Genomic DNA, 15,148 nt, shown 5'->3' with positions numbered 1-15,148 from the left:
GCTACTTGGGAGGCTGAGGTGAGAGGATCACTTGAGCCTAGGAGGTCGAGGCTGCAGTGAACTATGATCATGTCACTGCACTCTAACCTGGGCGACAGAGCAAAGCTGACTCTGTCTCAAAAAAAAAAATTTTTTTTCACCCACTTATTTCTCCAGCAAAATCTGCTATGGCATCAAATCCAAACCCTGGTCCTCTTGGAAGCAGCTTCTGCCGCTTTCGCTCATAATCAGTCCTTTGGCTCTGGCCACTCAGCTTCTTTGGTCTTCATTGACTATCTCTTTTTTTCCCTTAAATATTTGGTAGCGGCCCGGCGCAGTGGCTCACGCCTGTAATCCCAGCACTTTGGGAGGCCGAGGCGGGTGGATCATTTCAGGTCAGGAGTTCGAGGCCAGCCTGACCAACATGGTGAAACCTTGTTTCTACTAAAAATACAAAAATTAGCCGGGCATGGTGGCAGGTGTCTGTAGTCCCAGCTACGTGGGAGGCTGAGGCAGGAGAATTGCTTGAACTCGGAGGCAGACATTGCAGTGAGCCAAGATCGTGCCATTGTACTTCAGCCTAGGCAATAAGAGCGAAACTCCATCTCAAAAAAAAAAAAAATCAGGCGGACGTGGTGGCTCACGCCTGTAATCCCAGCACTTTGGGAGGCTGAGGCGGGTGGATCACAAGGTCAGGAGATTGAAACCACCCTGGCTAACACGGTGAAACACCATCTCTACTAAAAACACAAAAAATTAGCTGGGCTTGGTGCCAGGCGCCTGTAGTCCCAGCCACTTGGGAGGCTGAGGCAGGAGAATGGCGTGAACCCAGGAGGCGGAGCTTGCAGTCAGCCGAGATCTAGCCACTGCACCCCAGCCTGGGCAACAGAGTTAGAATCTGTCTCAAAAAAAAAAAAAAAAAATCTATCTATCTATCTATCTATCTATCTATCTATCTATCTATCTATCTATCTTTGACATATTAATGTGTCATATTATGGTCATATTATGACATATCATATTGATATGTCTTACTTATTATTTTAAAGAAATAGGACTACTTAGGCTATCTACTTCTTTTTTTTTTTTTTTTTTTTGAGACGGAGTCTCGCTCTGTCGCTCAGGCTGGAGTGCAGTGGCCGGATCTCAGCTCACTGCAAGCTCCGCCTTCCGGGTTTACGCCATTCTCCTGCCTCAGCCTCCTGAGTAGCCAGGACTACAGGTGCCCGCCACCTCGCCCGGCTAGTTTTTTGTATTTTTTTTTTTTTAGTAGAGACGGGGTTTCACCGTGTTAGCCAGGATGGTCTTGATCTCCTGACCTCGTGATCCACCCGTCTCGGCCTCCCAAAGTGCTGGGATTACAGGCTTGAGCCACCGCGCCCGGCCGACTATCTACTTCTTGTGTGAGTTTTGATCATTTGTGTCTTTCAAAGAATTTGTCCCTTTTGCCTGTGTTATCAAATTTATTGGCATAACATTTATGACATTCCCTTGTTCTCCTACTACTGTCTGTAGGATCTGCAGTGATGTCCCCTCTTTTGCTCTTGCTATTGATCATTTCCGCCTTTGCTCATTTTTTTCTTGATCTATCAAGCCAGGGGTTTATCACTTTTAGTGCTCTTTCCTCGAAAACCTCAAGGTCATTTATCCCTGACCTTTGTCTGGCTGGCCCTTTCACTCCACGTAGGTCTCAACCCAAGTGTCGCCTCCTCAGAGAAGCCTTCCCTGATTACCCTAGCTATAAAGACAGGCCTATCTTTTCCTTTCCCTTCCTCTGTTTGGTTTTTCTTCCTGGCCCTCACTATTTGTTTACTTGTTTATTGTTTATCTCTCCAGCTATACAACAAGCAACAAAAGGGTAGGGACCACATCTGTCATCTTCTTTCTCTTTTTTTTTTTTTTTAGATAGAGTCTTGCTCTGTAGCCCAGGCTGGAGTGCAGTGGCACGATCTGGGTTCACTGTAAGCTCCACCTCCTGGGTTCACGCCATCCTCCTGCCTCAGCCTCCCAAGTAGCTGGGACTACAGGCACCCGCCACCACACCTGGCTAATTTTTTTTATTTTTTTATTTATTTATTTTTTTTTTTGAGACGGAGTCTCACGCTGTTGCCCAGGCTGGAGTGCAGTGGCGCGATCTCGGCTCACTGCAAGCTCCGCCTCCCGGGTTCCCGCCATTCTCCTGCCTCAGCCTCCTGAGTAGCTGGGATTACAGGCGCCCGCCACCGCGCCCGGCTAATTTTTTGTATTTTTAGTAGAGACGGGGTTTCACCGTGTTAGCCAGGATGGTCTCGATCTCCTGACCTTGTGATCCGCCCGCCTCGGCCTCCCAAAGCGCTGGGATTACAGGCGTGAGCCACCGCACCCGGCTGTATTTTTTTTTTTTAGTAGAGACAGGGTTTCACCGTGTTGGCCAGGATGGTCTTGATCTCCTGACCTTGTGATCTGCCCGCCTTGGCCTCCCAAAGTGCTGGGATTACAGGCATGAGCTGCCTCCGCGCCTGGCCCACATCTGTCTTCATCCCTGTGTCTCCAGCATCTATCACAGGTGTACAATGAGCCTGCCATATAGTAGATGCTCAAGAAATGCTGAATGAATGAATGAATCCTTTTTGGGGGGAACTTCCCCCAGACATGATATCATTCCTTCCTGGAGCTGGGAAAGTCCCTTCCACATACCACTCTGGGCACTACTCAGCCAGCCCCAAAGCAGGAAGCCCCTTCTACCGACGGAGGGCAGAGGACGTCATCCATGTCCCCAGGCACTGATGGTAGCACTGTGGACTGTGATTTAAACCACCTCATCCCTGGAGACAGGTGTGAGGGCTACCTCCAGACCTCTGTCCTTCTTGGAAACAGGAATTGAATCCGAAAGCTGTTTTTTTTCACCTGGTAGTGGCTGACCCTTTTGAGGAAGATGGCAAAAAGGACCAGAGTGGGGGTGGGTCTGTCCCTGACATGAAGCATTCCTCATATTGGGGAAGGGGGAGGGTCAGAATGAAGTCGTGAACTGGGTATGCTGGCACATGCCTGTAGTCCCATTTACTCGGGAGGCTAAGGCAGGAGGATCTCCTGAGCCCAGGAGTTCAAGACCAGCTTGGACAACATAGCAAGACCCAGTCTCTAAACAAAAACGAAAACAAAAGCAAAAGAAAAGATAAGAAAGCTAACAACAACAAGAAAATAAAACTGTGAAAGAGACCAGTTCTGTCCTTAGCACTTTTAAAAAACATATTTTTATTTTTATTTTTTTGAGACAGAGTCTTACTCTATTGCCCCAGTTGGAGTGCAGTGGCTGGATCTCGGCTCACTGCAACCTTTGCCTCCCGGGTTCAAGCGATCCTCTTGCCTCAGCTTCCTAAGTAGCTGGGACTACAAGCATGCACCATCACACCCGGCTAATTTTTGTATTTTTAGTAGAGACAGGGTTTCATCATGTTAGCCAGGCTGGTCTCGAACTCCTGACCTCAGGTGATCCACCTGCCTCGGCCTCCCCAAAGTGATGAGATGACAGATGTGAGCCATTGTGCCTGGCCTGTTCTTAGCACTTTGAGGCAGGCACTGCTAGTTCCCCCACAAAGGGTAAACTGAGGCTCAGAGAGGCAGAGCGACTTGCTCAAGGTCACACAGCTGGGACTCGCATCTAGAATTCTGGTTCCAAAGTCCATGCTCCTGACTGCCCTCTTCACCTGCTTTGGGGGACAAACACCACAGAACCCCAGTGCCAGATGGGGAAAATGAGGCCCAAGGAGGCCGCAGGATTTATCGGGGGTCTGCAGCTAGACTGAGCCAGAGCGGGGCTGAGAGGCCGAGCCTCCCGCCCCTCCGGCTGCCCGGCCTGGCTCCCCACTTCCCCAGGAGCTGCGTTTCCTGTGAGGGCCTGGTGCTGGACTCTGTGCACATGGCTGGCTCCAGCTGCCCTGTGGATGGCCGGGGCTTGGCACGGTTAACCCAGTTCCTTCTTGGCATCTGCCAGTTCCACTTCCTCTTCTCCTCCTCCCTGCCCAGGAGGAAGCAGGAGCTTCCCGTCTGGGCCGCATGGCCTTTAGGGGGTGTCCTGAAACAGATCACTCCCCCCATTTCGATCCAGGAGCTGGGGGCTGTCGAGGGTTGGGGGCCACTGGAGGGGTCCCAGAATCCTTTGCGGCTTCAGGACAAAGATGGACTGCAAAGAGGGGGTTCTGATGCAGCTCTTCAGGCTTCGGGTGATGACCCATCCCTGAGTCACGAAATCCGTGTTGCAGGTGGCAACAGGATTATCATTTATTTCCTATAACAAAGCAGAAGAGGAAAAAAAAAAAAAAAAAAACCAGTGCATCGCAACAAAATAAAGTCAACTGTTGCTTGCTGAGACTTCTGTTCGTTCTCTGAACTTTTGGGGCAAACTAAGATCTGAGAGTTGGAAGACAGCTAGGGGACAGGAGCTCAAAAGGTCCAGTCCTGGCCGGGTGCGGTGGCTCGGGCCTGTCATCCCAGCACTTTGGAAGGCTGAGGTGGGTGGATCACTTGAGGCCAGGAGTTCAAGACCAGTCTGGCCAACATGGTGAAACCCCGTCTCTATTAAAAATATAAAAGTTAGCCAGGCGTGGTGGCGGGTGCCTGTTATCCCCGCTACTCGGGAAGCTGAGGCAGGAGAATCGCTTGAACCCGGGAGGTGGAGGTTGTGGTGAGCTGAGATCATACCACTGCACTCCAGCCTGGGCAACAGAGCGACTCCATATCAAAAAAAAAAAAAAAAAAAAAAAAGAAGAAGAAGAAGAAGAAGAAGATCTGAGGGTTGGAAGGCAACTGGGGGACAGGAGCTCAAAAAGTCCATTCATGAGCAGTTGGGCTCAACGCTGCACCCCAAGGAGCTGTCTAGCTTCCCAGAGTCCGTAAAAACATTGCTTTAACTGATATGTTAATGACGCCTACCCCAGCTTAACTGGCCGTGCCCCATTTTGTTGCTGAAGAACTCACACGACTCCAAGTTTACTCCCCTGGGGTTCCACTTGCTGTGTGACCCAAGGCAAGTCACTAAACCTCTCTGGTCCTCGGTGTCCCATCTGCAAATGGGAAAATCATAGAATCTATGGGGATTAACTGGGGATCCACAGAGTCTCTGGGCTCAGGGTTGGGAAGACGGTAAAATTTAAATCATGCTTGCTGTAATTTTTATTATGATTGCTATAACTATTCAGGCAGGGTAAAGGAACCTCCAGGTATAATAATTTAGAAGCCCATAGGCTCGAGGTGGCTCATGCCTGTAATCCCAGCACTTTGGGAGGCCAAGGCGAGTGGCTCCCTTGAGGTCAGGAGTTCGAGACCAGCCTGGCCAAAATGGCAAAACCCTGTCTCTACTGAAAATACAAAAATTAGCCGGACGTGGTGGTGCACACCTATAATGCCAGCTACTCTGGGGGCTGAGGCAGGAGAATCACTTGAAACCTGTGAGGCGGAGGTTGCAGTGAGCTGATATCGAGCCACCGCACTCTAGCCTGGGCGACAGAGTGAGTCCCTGTCTCAAAAATAATGATAATAGGCCAGGTGCGATGGCTCACGCCTGTAATCCCAGCACTTTGGGAGGCCGAGGCGGGCGGATCACGAGGTCAGGAGATCGAGACCATCCTGGCTAACACGGTGAAACCCCGTCTCTACTAAAAATACAAAAAATTAGCCGGGTGTGGTGGCGGGCGCCTATAGTCCCAGCTACTCAGGAGGTTGAGGCAGGAGAATGGCGTGAACCCGGGAGGAGGAGCTTGCAGTGAGCCGAGATCACGCTACTGCACTCCAGCCTGGGCGACAGAGCGAGGCTCCATCTCAAAATAAATAAATAAATAAATAAATAAAATAATAATAAAAGTCCATAGGCTCTGGACTCAAACAGAACTAAGTTTGAATCCCAGCTCTGCCACTCACCAGTACCATCGAAGGAATTGTGTGACCCACAGCAATTCCTTCAACGGACCCGAGACTCAGTTTCCCCATATGAAAATGGGGCTAAGGGTTGTCTCCCTCTTGGCCGGGCACGGTGGCTCACGCCTGTAATGCCAGAACTTTGGGAGGCTGAGGCGGGTGGATCACGAGGTCAGGAGATCGAGACCGTCCTGGCTAACATGGTGAAACCCCGTCTCTACTAAAAATACAAAAAAAATTTAGCCCGGCATGGTGGCAGGCGACTATAGTCCCAGCTACTGGGGAGGCTGAGGCAGGAGAATGGCGTGAACCCAGGAGGCGGAGCTTGCAGTGAGCTGAGATCGCGCCACTGCACTCCAGCCTGGGCGACAGAGCGAGACTCCTCCTCAAAAAAAAAAAAAAAAAAAAAAAAAAAAGGAGTTGTCCCCCTCTCATGGTGAGGCAGGAGAGATGGTGGGACTCCAGCTCTTAGCTCACCAGGGACACCTAGTCAAGGGCCAGCAGGTTCACAATCCCCTCTGCTACTAGCACCAAATAGCCAAAGCTCCAAAAACTAGATGGTCCCCCATATTGTCTCCATGAGAAATTCAAAGAAATGGATGGGAGGATGTTTGTTTATTGCACTGACTCCATTCCTATGTTCTGCTGCAGGAATATTAATGAGTTGACATGTCCCCATCCTAACATGCAATAAATTCAGGAATCTGGAGCTCTCACAGCTCTGCATCAGAGAATGTCAGATTGTGGACCTGGGGGATGTTGTTGTTTGAGTAATTTTTTATTTTTTATTTTTTTGAGACGGAGTCTGGCTCTGTCATCCAGGCTGGAGTGCAGTGGTGTGATCTCAGCTCACTGCAGCCTCCACCTCCCAGGTTCAAGCCATTCGCCTGCCTCAGCCTCCTGAGTAGCTGGGATTTGGTGTGAGCCACCACGCCCAGCTAATTTTTGTATTTTTAGTAGAGACAGCATTTTGTATTTTTAGTAGAGACAGGGTTTCACCATGTTGGTCAGGCTGGTCTGGAACTCCTGACCTTGTGATCCGCCTGCCTCAGCCTCCCAAAGTGCTGGGATTACAGGCATAAGCCACTGCCCCCCACCCTAGTTTTTAATTTTTCTTGGAAACCTTTTTTTTCCCTTTGAGACAAGGTCTTGCTCTGTCACCCAGGCTGGAGTGCAATGGAGTGATCATAGCTCACCGCAGCCTCAACGTCCTGGTCTCAAATGATCCTCCTGCCTCAGCCTCATGAGTAGCTGAAACTACCGGTGTGCACCACTACGTCTGACTAAATATATATAATTTCCGTGTGAATGTCCTTTACAGCAAGAGAAAAGCCTTTTTCTTTTTTTATTCCTTTTTTTTTTTTTTTTTTTTGGAGACAGAGCCTCACTCTGTCACCCAGGCTGGAGTGTAGTGGCACAATCTCAGCTCACTGCAACCTCTGCCTCGGGTTCAAGCAATTCTCCTGCCTCAGCCTCCCAAATAGCTGGGATTACAGGCGCCCACCAGTACACCAGGCTAATTTTTGTATATTTAGTAGAGACGGGGTTTCACCATTTTGCCCAGGCTGGTCTCGAACTCCTGACCCCAAGTGATCCGCCCGCCTCGGCCTGCCAAAGTGCTGAGATTATAGGCGTGAGCCACTGTGCCCAGACAAGAAAAGCCTGTTTCTTGACTTTGAACCAAATAGACGTGACCCCTGAAGAAACTGAGAACTGGAGAGGCGAGGCGGCCACCCCCGACCTGCCCACATGGCTCTCCAGTGTGCAGGTGGCATCTGCTGGGTAGAGTTGGCGGCGTTGGAGACAGCCCTTTGGGGAGATGGGGGGGTGACACCCCCGCCCCTCTCCCTGTTCGGCCTTCTCCTCTGCTCCCGTTTCCTCTTTCTGGACCCCAACCAAGCCACCCCTTCCCTTTTTGCTGCCGCTTGCTCTTGCTCGATCAAGTTCTGCCTGCACCGACCCCCACCCCCACCCTCTGCACCCCAACCCTGGAGGCAGAAGCAGTCCCATCCCCTCTCCCGTCGCTGGGAGGGGCCCATGCTGGTGCTCTCAGGAGCCAGATGAGATACCGGTCAAGCCTCCAGCCCCCACCTCCCACCTGGTGGATCACACCCATTTTACGGAGGAGAAAATTGAGACACAGAGAAGGGGAAGGGCAGCCTTGGGATGTCAGAGTTTAGCCGGGAGCTGAGCTGGGGTCTTTGAACCTCTAGTCCCAGGCTCTTGAAGATTCCAGCATCAGCATCCCGGACCCAGGGCCGGCTTGGCAGGTACGTCAACTGGGCTGTCACAAGAGGGTTCCAGGTTCAGAAGAGCCTGAAGTTTCAGCTTGCACCCAGCCCCAGAAATTCTGTGGCTGGCCCTGCAAGGACCCTGCCAGATTTTGTACCATCTGTCAGCAAGGTCAGGTCGATTCTGTCTCCTCGGTGTCTCTCAAATGTGTCCTCTTCTCTCCAGCTCCATGACAGCCACCTTGGTCCAGCCCCACGGGTGCTCATCTGAACCAGCCCAGTCCCCTCTGCCCTGGTCCCGGTCCCCACCCCCACAGTCTGTCCTCCCTGCATCAGCCACCAGAGGGCGCCTGTGAGCACCTGAGTCAGGGCCTGTCCCCCCTCTGCCCACAGCCCTCCGTGGCTCCCACTTCCCTCGGGGTCAAAGCCCATGACCGCCCTGCAACCTACAAGGCCCTGCACACACCCACCCTTCCCTCCTCCCTCTCTCCCCCTCCTCACTCTGCTCCAGCCACATGGGCCTCCTCACTTTTCCTCCAATATACCAGGTTCAGTCCTGCCCCAGGGCCTTTGCACGAGCTGTTCCCTTTGCTTGGTGTGCCCTCTAAGATTTTGAGAGTGACCTTCCAGCCTTCACAAGTCACTTCCACTGAGCGGCCTTCCTTGACTGTGTGGCTATCATAGTCATCTAATTACTCCTTGCCCTATTTATCCTATGTTATTTCTTTCGTAAAAGTTTCTCTACCTGAAATTGTTGTAGCAAATAATAATACATTTTAGTATTGTTATGATAAATAATAAAAATAGGCCGGGCGTCGTGGCTCACGCCTGTAATCCCTGCACTTTGGGAGGCTGAGGTGGACGCATCACTTGAGTCCAGAAATTTGAGACTAGCCTGGCTAACATGGTGAAACCCCAACTCTACTAAAAATACAAAAATTAACCTGGAGTGGTGGTGCACGCCTGTAACCTCAGCTACTTGGGAGGCAGGAGAATCACTTGAACCCGGAAGGCGGAGGTGGCAGTGAGCCAAGATTGCGCCACTGCACTCCAGCCTGGGCAACAGAGACTCTGTCTCAAAAAAAAAAAAAAAAAAAAAAAAAAAAGGCTGGGTGCGGTGGCTCACGCCTGTAATCCCAGCACTTTGGGAGGCTGAGGCAGGCGGATCACAAGGTCAAGAGATCGAGACTATCCTGGCCAACATAGTGAAACCCCGTCTCTACTAAAAATACGAAGATTAGCTGGGCATGATGGTGGGCGCCTGTAGTCCCAGGTACTCGGGAGGCTGAGGCAGGAAAATCGCTTGAACCCGGGAGGCAGAGGTTGCAGTGAGCCGAGATCACGCCACTGCACTCCAGCCTGGCAACAGAGCAAGACTCTGTATCAAAAAAAAAAAAAAAAAAAAAAAGAAAGAAAGAACAAAAAGGAAAAAACCCATAAGAACCATAACCATAAAAAGTATTAAAAACACAAAAACTTGCTGGCCACACAAAAATAGCTGGATCTGGCCCTCGGGGAGCCCGAGTTTGTGACCCTTACTGTGAATATTTTATAATCAATTCATTTGGCCCTCACTTTGATGCAGCAGGCATAGTGTGTTGAGGTCCATGTTTTTTAGTTTGTGCTTTGTTTTGGTTTCTTTTGTTGTTGTTTTTTTGAGACAGAATCTCGCTCTGTCGCCCAAGTTGGAGTGCAATGGTATGATCTTAGCTCACTGCAACCTCTGCCTCCCAGGTTCAAGCGATTCTCCTGCCTCAGCCTCCCGAGTAGCTGGGATTACAGACACGCACCACCACACCCGGCTAATTGTGTATTTTTAATAGAGACGGGGTTTCACCATGTTGACCAGGTTGGTCTCGAACTCCTGACCTCAGGTGATCCGCCTGCCTCAGCTTCCCAAAGTGCTGGGATTACAGGCATGAGCCACCATGCCCAGCCTGAAGTTCATGTTTTACAGATGGGGAAACCGAGGCACAGAGCAGCAAAGTCGCTAGCCTAGGGTCACTGAGTGATGCCCCAGCTGCACCGGGATTTGAACCCAGGAGGCCTGGCGTGGAGTTGGGGGTGTCTGACGTGGGGTTGGGGTGTCGGAGGTGGGAGCCCTGTGGTGGGCTGAGTGGTTCTGCTGCTCCGTCCCCAGGCCCTGGTGAGAGCGGGAAGAGCACCTTCATCAAGCAGATGCGGATCATCCACGGCGCCGGCTACTCAGAGGAGGAGCGCAAGGGCTTCCGGCCCCTGGTCTACCAGAACATCTTCGTGTCCATGCGGGCCATGATCGAGGCCATGGAGCGGTTGCAGATCCCCTTTAGCAGGCCTGAGAGCAAGGTGAGCCATCAGGGCAGGCAGGGGCCCAGGGCAGGGTTCCCCAGACCCCGGAGCAGGGCCAAGTTCCCCAGACTTCAGGGCAGGGCAGGGTCCCTAGACCCTGGGGCAAGGCCATGTCCTCCAGACATGTGTGCATACATACAAGTGCACACACACATACACACACATACATGCATGCACGCACAGGTATGCACACACACGTGCACAAGGACACACACATACCTACATGCTCACGAAGATACACATGCATGCCCACATGCACATGTCCACACACATACACAGATGAATGCACACACGTGCACATGCGTGCATACATACAAGTGCACACACAAGTATACACACATACACGCACACACGTGCACACACACAAATGCACACAACGATCCATGCAGATGCCCCCACACAGATGCACACAAATAAGTGCACACACAAATGTACACACCCAAACACGCCCATGCACGTGTACACACACACAAACACACACAAGCGTGCATGCAAATTCCCACATGCACACACATACACACATGCACACACGGAAACTCACACAAAGATACACACAAGCCTGCATGCAATCCCCCATGCACATGCACGCACATGTGTGCACACATACAAATGCACACACAAGCACACCTATGTACGCACCCACAAATGCACCCAAGGATACATGCGCGTGCCCCACACACAAATATGCACACAAATCACACACCCAGACACACCCAGACACACCCATGCACACGTGTACATCTATACACACACACAAGCACACTTGTACGTGAACAAACACAGAGAAATGCACACACAACACTCAGTCCATCATAAAGGTCTGAGCAATGCTAGTAGTGCCTGGAGGGAGCCAGAGCTGTTTGCGGAAAAGAAGGGGAAGCCGAGGGTCCGGCAGGCAGCTCAGGGTTCACGCGCCTGTTGGGGGGCCTGTGAGGGGCAGATTGCTTCAGTGCTCTGTGTCTCAGTGGCTTCCTGTATAGAATGGGGGGACTGTGAGTGCCGTGCTTTCTGGGAGCCAGCTAGTGTAAAGAGCAGGGCTGGCTGCCCTTGACCCCTGTGGGTGCCATGCTCCCCCTGAGCCTGAGATCGCCCGAGCACATGTGCCGTCTGCAGCCCCTCATGTGCTGGCCTGTGCTTTTCTCTCCGGGGATCCATGCACAAACAGACGGAGGACAAATTAGAGGTGTGTGGGGGGCTCGGGGGCTCTGGGGAACAAGAAGGGCAGTGGGAAGAGAGTGTGTTTCAGGGAGGGACGCGGGGGCTTGCAGAGATGCCTGGGGAGGGCAGCCTCACTCAGACGGGCTACCCTAACTGCCCCCGTCCTCCCTCCCCAGCACCACGCCAGCCTGGTCATGAGCCAGGACCCCTATAAAGTGACCACGTTTGAAAAGCGCTACGCCGTGGCCATGCAGTGGCTGTGGAGGGATGCCGGCATCCGGGCCTGCTATGAGCGCCGGCGAGAATTCCACCTGCTTGATTCAGCCGTGTAGTGAGTCTGGGGTCTGCCGGGGATGGGCGTGTGGGGAGGGGCTGAGGGCAGTGGCCAGGCTGGCTGGTTTCCTGCAGCAGGAGGTATTGTGGGCGCAGATGGGCTGTGAGGTGGTCCTGCTCCAGGATGAGGTCCTTCCAGGGGGGACCCTAATTCCTGGGGGACCCTGTTCTGGGGGTGACCCTTTTCCTGGGGGAACTCTCTTCCGGGAATGACCTTGTTCCTGGGTGGACCCTGTTCCTTGGGGGTGACTCTGTTCTGGGAGTGAACTTGTTCTTGCGGTGACCCTATTCAAAGGGGGACTCTGTTCTAGGGGTCACCCTGTTCCTGAGGGAATCCAGTTCCTTGGAGAGACCCTGTTCTAGGGGGAATCCTGTTTCTACAGTGACCCTGTGCCTGGGGGTCCCTGTTCCTACGAGGACCCTGTTTCAGGGGTGACCCTGTTCCTGGGGGAACCGTATTCCTAGAGTGATCCTGTTCTTGGGGGGGACTCTGTTCCTGGGGGGACCCTATTCCTGGAGAACCCTGTTCCTGGAGTGACCTTGTGCCTTGGGGTCCCTATTTCAGGGGTGACCCTGTTTCTGGGGGGACCCTATTCCTGGGGGTGACTCTGTTCCCAGGGAGACCCTATTTCCTCGGGGATCCTATTCTGGGGTTGATCCTTTTCCTGGAGTGGCCCTGTTCTCGGGGGTGATCCTGTTCCTGGGGGGACTGTATTACTTAGAGTGACCCTGTTCTTGGAGGAGCCCTGTTCCTGGGGGGACTTTGTTCCTGGGGGAACCCTATTCCTGGAGAACCCTGTTCCTGGAGTGACCCTATTCCTGGGGGTACCCTGTTCCTAGAGTGACCCTGTTCTTGGGGGACTCTAAACTTTAGCAGCTCTCCCAGGGGACACCACTCCCCGATGAGGCTGTTCCTCATGTCACACCATCCTTTGGGTCACCCTGCTCTGCGTGTGAAGCTGCTTTTCCTTGGGGCTCTGTTGCCTCAGATGGGGGATGCTCCTGGGCCATCTGCCAAGCCCAGGGATCCCACCCCCACCCAGGGAGCTCTCCTCCCCAAGCAGCCCCAGCAGGGTCCTTGCTGGGCCTTTTGTAGGGGCCTGGGAAGCAAAGGGAGGCTGGCTGCAAGGCTGGGCCTCAGGACTCCTCGCTCTGCAGCTACCTGTCCCACCTGGAGCGCATCACCGAGGAGGGCTACGTCCCCACGGCTCAGGACGTGCTTCGCAGCCGCATGCCCACCACTGGCATCAACGAGTACTGCTTCTCCGTGCAGAAAACCAACCTGCGGTGAGCGCTCCACCTAGGCCCAGCCTAGGGGGCAGGGAAGGCTTCCTGTAGGAGGAGGAGGGGCAAAGGAGCTGGGGCCCTGAGGGATGAGTAGGAGTTTCTTAGTCCCAGCCTTCAAGGAGCTGCCAAGCTAGGGGAAGCAAAGCTCTATGTAGACACCTCCAGGCCCCCAGGTAGTCAAGAGTGGGACCTGGAGGAGCCCAGGTTGAGGCATCAGAGATCCAGGAGGGAATATCTTCTTGGAGGAGGGGACATTAATGAGGTTTTGACAGATGAATTGGAGTTCACTAGTCCTAACCCTGAAGGGGTTGCTGGGGAGGAGGAAATAGAGACTATACAGTCAGGACCAGGCCTGGGGAGGCCTGGTCTGGGGAGCTCAGAGGTGATCCCTGTAGTCATCAGCACTGGGGGATGGGCTAGAGGGTGAGGCTGGAAGTCAGGAATCTCAGAGAAAGGAGGAGCCAGGACAGTGGGTGTGGGGATGGAAAGGAAGGAAGGGTCAGGTGTTGTTTCTGATGTGGAATGGGCAGGAGTGGATGAGTGTGGGAATTAGAAGAGGAAGTCAAAGGCCGGGCGCGGTGGCTCAAGCCTGTAATCCCAGCACTTTGGGAGGCCGAGACGGGCGGATCACGAGGTCAGGAGATCGAGACCATCCTGGCTAACACGGTGAAACCCCGTCTCTACTAAAAATACAAAAAAATTAGCCGGGCGAGGTGGCGGGCGCCTGTAGTCCCAGCTACTCGGGAGGCTGAGGCAGGAGAATGGCGGGAACCCGGGAGGCGGAGCTTGCAGTGAGCCGAGATAGCGCCACTGCACTCCAGCCTGGGCGACAGAGCGAGACTCCGTCTCAAAAAAAAAAAAAAAAAAAAGAAGAGGAAGTCAAAAATGACACCTGAGTTTTTTGTCAAGGTGATGGGGGTAGACATTGGAGCCAGTGGGCTTGGGGATGAAAAGGTAAAGATGGAGTCCTTTGGGACAGGTTGAGTCTGAGGGGCCTAGGGGCATTGGGGAGGTGGCTGGACACCACCTTAGCTGGCAGACAGAGTTGGGAATGGCCAGTGCAGCAACCCTAACCCGAACCCAGCAGAGCAATGGCCAATGTCAAAGGTCAAGGAAAGGAAAGATCAAGAATACAGTGAGAAGAATGACGCTGGGATTGGCAGTTAGAGGGTCACTGGTGACCTTAGCAAGATCTGTTTCCATGGGTTGATGGCAGGGAACTGAGCAGGTGTGCAAGATGATGCCCAGAGACAGGAATTATGTTTGACCTACCCGTGTTTGGCCTTCCTTTCCGTAATCCCCCAAACCTATTGTTCTGGCCTCTGCAATAGTCTTTACCAGGAAGGTTCACAATTTATCTGTTTCCTGTGGGTCTCCTCCACAAGATGGAGAGCCTCACAAGGTTAGGAGCTGAGTTTGATTCTTCTGCTTCTTTAGTGAATAGCTAAAGGTCAGAGCAGAAGTTGGTAAATGTGGGTGGATGGTTGGAAAGATGGAAGGGAATAGATGGGTGGATGAATGGGTGGGTGGATAGATGAATAGATGGATAAGTTGAGGGATAGATGAGTGGATGGATGGGTGGGAGGATGGATGAGTGGATGAATGAATGGGTAGATGGGTGGGTAGATGGATGGATGGATGGAAAGAGGGATGAGTGGATGGATGGATGGGTGGATGGATGGATGGGTGGATGGGTGATACATGAATGGATGAGTGGGTGGATGAGTGAGTGAAGGATGGATGGATGAGTGGATGAATGGATGGATGAATGGATGAGTGGATGGGTGGGTGGGTAGGTGGATTGGTAGATGGGTGGATGAGTAAGTGGATAGATGGGTAGATGGATGGATGGGTAGATGGATAATGGGTGAATAGATGGTTGGATGGATGGATGAGTAGATGGAGAGATGGATGGGTGGGTGGTTTGAGTAAATGGGTGG

At 52.6% G+C, this 15,148-nt stretch overlaps 3 protein-coding genes across 5 annotated transcripts in view; 2 read left to right on the top strand and 1 right to left on the bottom strand.

Moving 5' to 3' along the window:
• Nucleotides 1–15,148, bottom strand: part of TLE5 (TLE family member 5, transcriptional modulator) — a 392,013-nt gene that overhangs the window by 86,320 nt on the left and 290,545 nt on the right. The window lies entirely within an intron of this gene.
• NCLN (nicalin) overlaps nt 1–15,148 on the top strand; it is a 353,563-nt gene that overhangs the window by 280,535 nt on the left and 57,880 nt on the right. The window lies entirely within an intron of this gene.
• The window catches only part of GNA15 (G protein subunit alpha 15), a 30,522-nt gene that overhangs the window by 4,427 nt on the left and 10,947 nt on the right, over nt 1–15,148 (top strand). For both annotated transcript variants that reach the window (XM_050770601.1, XM_050770602.1), the window contains exons 2-4: nt 10,243–10,427; nt 11,765–11,919; nt 13,080–13,208. In XM_050770601.1, coding sequence (XP_050626558.1) covers nt 10,243–10,427; nt 11,765–11,919; nt 13,080–13,208 — 469 coding nt within the window. The remainder of the gene's footprint in view (nt 1–10,242; nt 10,428–11,764; nt 11,920–13,079; nt 13,209–15,148) is intronic.

This window comes from Macaca thibetana, chromosome 19 (assembly GCF_024542745.1).
Source record: "Macaca thibetana thibetana isolate TM-01 chromosome 19, ASM2454274v1, whole genome shotgun sequence".
In the NCBI taxonomy this organism is placed as follows: Eukaryota; Metazoa; Chordata; class Mammalia; order Primates; family Cercopithecidae; genus Macaca; species Macaca thibetana.
This window is presented reverse-complemented; position numbering and strand designations above follow the sequence as displayed.